Source organism: Macadamia integrifolia, unplaced genomic scaffold (genome assembly GCF_013358625.1).
Source record: "Macadamia integrifolia cultivar HAES 741 unplaced genomic scaffold, SCU_Mint_v3 scaffold1688, whole genome shotgun sequence".
Taxonomy (NCBI): Eukaryota; Viridiplantae; Streptophyta; class Magnoliopsida; order Proteales; family Proteaceae; genus Macadamia; species Macadamia integrifolia.
In genome coordinates, this window is record NW_024868311.1 from 168,377 (window position 1) to 172,919 (window position 4,543).

The window sequence follows — 4,543 nt, forward strand, 5'->3', positions numbered from 1 at the left end:
TAAAACTCTTTTCTCTGAACAAACATCTCCAGATCTTCCATTATCATCCTCTTGAGCTCCACATCCATCGCCAAAGTATCAAAAGTGCAGGGTGATCCAAGTTAATGGAACTCCATGCATCTGCCAAGTTGCGCCCATATAAACCACTATAATTCACAGTGAAGAGCTTCACTGTCTTGTTCTCTTCTTTCATGGACTTGGATTGATCCAATATGAAAGGCAAGTAAGTAAGAGTGCAACACCTTCTCTTTGTATTTCTTATGAAAACTGAGCTCGAATGACCGGATTTCGGATTGAAAAGAGGAATTGAGGTCCTTTGGGTTGTGATAAACTTTGGATTTGATTTGGGTACAAACCAATTTCCATTTGAATTGAATACCATCAAAGATATCAATTATCTCTTCATTTCTTCCCATGGTGATCTTGAGTTTCTTCTCCTTCTCAGATTTGCTAATTCTTAGGGTTTGGGTGTTGGGAGAGATCTTGTTGCCCAAGTAGATCTCTGCAGCTTCGTAGACTTTGTTGTTTGTGAGTTCATCAAATTCCTCGATGATCACAGTGAGTTGGAAGGAGAATTGGTTGATGAGTTTCCGAAAACCAGAGGAGACATAATCTTGGACCTCATCAGGTAAGAGGTCTTGCACTATGGTCCGGACAACCATCATTGAAGCTGCCACAGAGACAGCCATGGATAATACTGTTTTGGCAGAAGGCATATCAGTAGAAGACAGAGCCATCTTCATCTTTCTTCTGATGATTACAAAAAATCTCTAGTGCTGCATAGAGGGAAGAAAATATTAATGGAATGCTGGGTAGAGAAAGAGGTTTCTATGAAGTTCCAGAGAGGTCCACATGTTGAGGTTGTTTTTGGAAACCGACCTCCACATTATTAGTTAAATAAAGAGTTTTCATACCTTTGAAACTTCATATCGGATTTGTTTCAGGTTGAAATCGTTTGCAATTTCGATCTCGTATAATTCGGTGCAATACCACCTTCAGGCGGTGACACGTGTATTGATACCAATACAATGGTCCAGATCTAGTACAATTAATAAAACATTAAATCAGTGAAAAGACATTTAAATCAGATCTGGGCCATCGTAGTGGTATCAATACACGTGTCACCGCGTGAAGGTGGTATTGTACGGAATTGTACGAGATCAAAATTGCAGACGATTTTTTTCCATTTGTTTCCCATTATGCCTACAACTCTAAAATCCTATTCCTCACCATATTCGAGTTTCTAAAATTCCGGAACTGTTAAGAGATCGGTCAATGCTAATACTGTTCTGGGCTTAATCGAACAGATTTATTTTATTTTATTTTTTAAAATTTTAATTTATTATTATTATTATTATTATTATTTTATTTTATTTTATTTTATTTTATTTTATGTTAATTTGATCTTTGAACGGGATCTTATTGGCTTCCTTCCAATTTTCAGAACCATGATCACGTGTGGATTCTAAATCCTCGGTTGTATAACTTGTATGTAGGGGTGTCATTACTTAAAGCAAATTGGTAAAACTGTCTTGGACCTCGGATTGAGCCGATTGAATCTAGATCTAATTGAACCAAAAGTTTATTGGCTTGGTTTCGATTTGGAATACTGTAATCCCTTAAATTAAAGCGCATTGGAAATCGAATGGACCCGAAATCAAATTAGAAGTGACTCAAAAACCGAGGTCAAAATCGAAATCAAATCGGTAAGAAATAAAAATCAGTGCAAAATTCATTAAAAAGCCGAGTTTTGTATGGAAAATAAACTCAAACCAGATAAAAACCGAAACCAACTTGATTACAAACTAATACAAGAAACCGAAGCCAAATCGCACCAAAATCTAAATTTCCTTATTAGTTTAGTTTCAGCTTCACCATTTTAAAACCAAAGCGATTCAACCCAGACCGAAGTCTATCCGAATTCACCCGTTGACACCACTAGTTGTATGCATGTTCTAAGAATTGGTATTGGATTGGATGTATCGGCCATATCATATCAGTATCAACTGAGACCAATACCAATACTTGACCCATCTGGATCGATTATCACTATAGGTTTAGGGGTATATATATATATATATATATATTTATTTATTTTGAAGTAAGGGCAAAACTGATTGATCCGGATCGATCCAATCCAATGCAATCCGGATTGGTATCATATCGATATCAACGGATACCAATATCAATATCGATAACTAAATCCACGATTGTATGTGTATATATGTCTGGCCTTAAAAAGCGATATCTTTATTACGTTAGTACTCATTCTCTCAAGACTCAGGTAAGGCGTTGGATCATTTTTTTAAAGGAAAATGAACTATCCTGGAGTGTGGCTTTTGTGCTTGTACCCCTAACAAGAGCATGCTCAGAGATAGCAAACGTGTTCCTTGAAAAAAGGATAAAGAAACTTATTTGGCAGTGTGGCACCTACGCCTAGATATACGAAGGAAGACGACATTACCATCTTGCTTTTTTGAATGAAAAAAATATTATTCTTATTGATGCTTCTATATGTTGTGATTGGCCTTCGTGTTGACACAAGGCTATGCTACCAAGTCGGGAACCGTCTCCCAAATAAAAAAGGAAAAAGGAACACTGCCGGTCAGATTGCCCTTGCGCCCAAACACAGGGACACCTAAAATTACCCCAACCTATGTTGAATAAAAAAATCCTATTTATGTTGATGCCCATATACACGCTCTCATTGGCCCCATGCTGATGCCAAGGCTACGCGATCACGCGGTCTGAATCCCACCCATTCTCTCTCTTTGTTTTGGAAACGATCCCAACATTGTTTTTCTACACTTTGGTTTCATTTATATCCAATTTAGCACAATTCTTGGTATCCCTAAGTGGCCCAATCAATGAATGCATGCAACGCCACTTGTATAGCCTCCAGTAAAGGATATTTTATCTTAGATGTTTATTTACGAGGAACCTGATTTGCAATAATAATAATGTTGTCTACAATCTTAAGGAAAATGACCATTTGACATTAAGTCAACTCAACTCATATTTTCTGTATTAGTGCAAACCATGCATATAGATAAGTTCTCATTATCTCTTAGTCGGTGATTCTTTCAACTACATTATGTCCAACTATAAATTTAGATTTCCCTTTTCTTTTGCAGGATTTGCCGTGTTAAATCTCTATTGTGTTATTTTCTTCTTGTAATCCATTATTTTGTATTTTAACCATGTCACATTGACCCCACATCTCATTACGTGAGAGTGGGTGCACTCGGGGCATTGTGGCTTCTTTTTTCTAAACTAAACAACAAACTACAACCTAGAAAACTATCTGCCAAGTGGATTCAGATCCTCTCCAGTCGAAGATGATTGAAGAGAATCAACACAAAACAGGAGAGAGAGTGAAACAATCAATTTGGGTAATTTAAATATTTTTTTGCCTCAAGCTAAGGTGTGTTTGAGCTAGAAAAGAGAACTCAAGGTCAGGCTATGTTGGGTTTGGCCGTGGTTATTTACAAACAAGAATCTAATATTTATGGGTGGGCATCAGGTGGGTTAGGCAGGCTGAAGGAGTGAGCTAGACCCAACCCGGCCTCATGTTGAGGATTGTAGAGTGGGAGCCCAATCTAATCAAAATTGCTTGAACCCATAGCCGGGCATGGATATGCCCAGGTGGGTTCAGGATGGTTTCTAGTTTTAACAAAAACACATCCCTTGCTAGAGCTCTCTTGACAACAAAAACTGTAGCCTATTTAGAAGATTGTAGTAAATGCTGACCAAAAATTAAGAAATTAAGAAGTAAATTATATGGAGTAGTCTACCCTTTTTTTCTTGTCTGGGTCTTCTTTTTGGGTTTCACTGATCTTTGCTTCCTCACTTTCTTTCTCCTTGGAGTGCAAGAATTCAAGGAGACCTTTAAGTGCAACTTCAAGATTTCCTTTCTTCATGAGCTCCTCAGCAACCATTGCAGGAGTGACCTTAACCTTTTCTATTAGCTCTTCAATCTCTGTGAAGAGTGGGTGATCATTAATTTGGAGATAATTAGAGGCAAGGATTTTGAACCCACTAGGTGTGCAAAAAGACATGTGAATGTGCATGTCGATGCCACCAAGGCGAAGCAATGCAGGGTCTAATCGGTCCTTGTGATTGGTTGTGAACACAATGATCCGTTCGTCCCCGCAACTTGACCATAGGCCATCTGTAAAATTTAGAAGCCCTGATAGGGTTACCTTTAATTATGGGAGATACAGGTAAAACAATAAAAATCAGTCTCCAAAAATAACTGAATTCAATAAATTAAACTTGATTTAATTTGGGAGGGGTTTGTAAAATTAATTTAGCCTTGATTGGTCCTAAAAGGCCTTTGTGAGCCCATCCATGTTTAGAATAATACTATTATGGGACTCAAGTCAAGTCTGAGATTACAATACTCAACTCAGCTTTATCCAAGTTAAATGGGGTCAGTTAAATCTGAGATTATAATATATCATAATATTGTTTTCCAAAATTATTTCAAAAAGTCCGCTAGGCTATGCTTAGGCAAATACATAAATAAAATGTAAGACACAAA

The 4,543-nt window shown here is 37.3% G+C and overlaps 1 protein-coding gene and 1 pseudogene across 1 annotated transcript in view; both read right to left on the reverse strand.

Annotated features, from left to right (window-relative positions):
• Window positions 1-800, reverse strand: part of LOC122064589 — a 6,624-nt pseudogene extending 5,824 nt beyond the window's left edge.
• A 2,976-nt stretch (window positions 801-3,776) lies between these two features.
• Window positions 3,777-4,543, reverse strand: part of LOC122064590 (protein HYPER-SENSITIVITY-RELATED 4-like) — a 2,078-nt gene continuing 1,311 nt past the window's right edge. Inside the window, exon 2 of the mRNA XM_042628317.1 lies at window positions 3,777-4,202. Coding sequence (XP_042484251.1) covers window positions 3,777-4,202 — 426 coding nt within the window. The remainder of the gene's footprint in view (window positions 4,203-4,543) is intronic.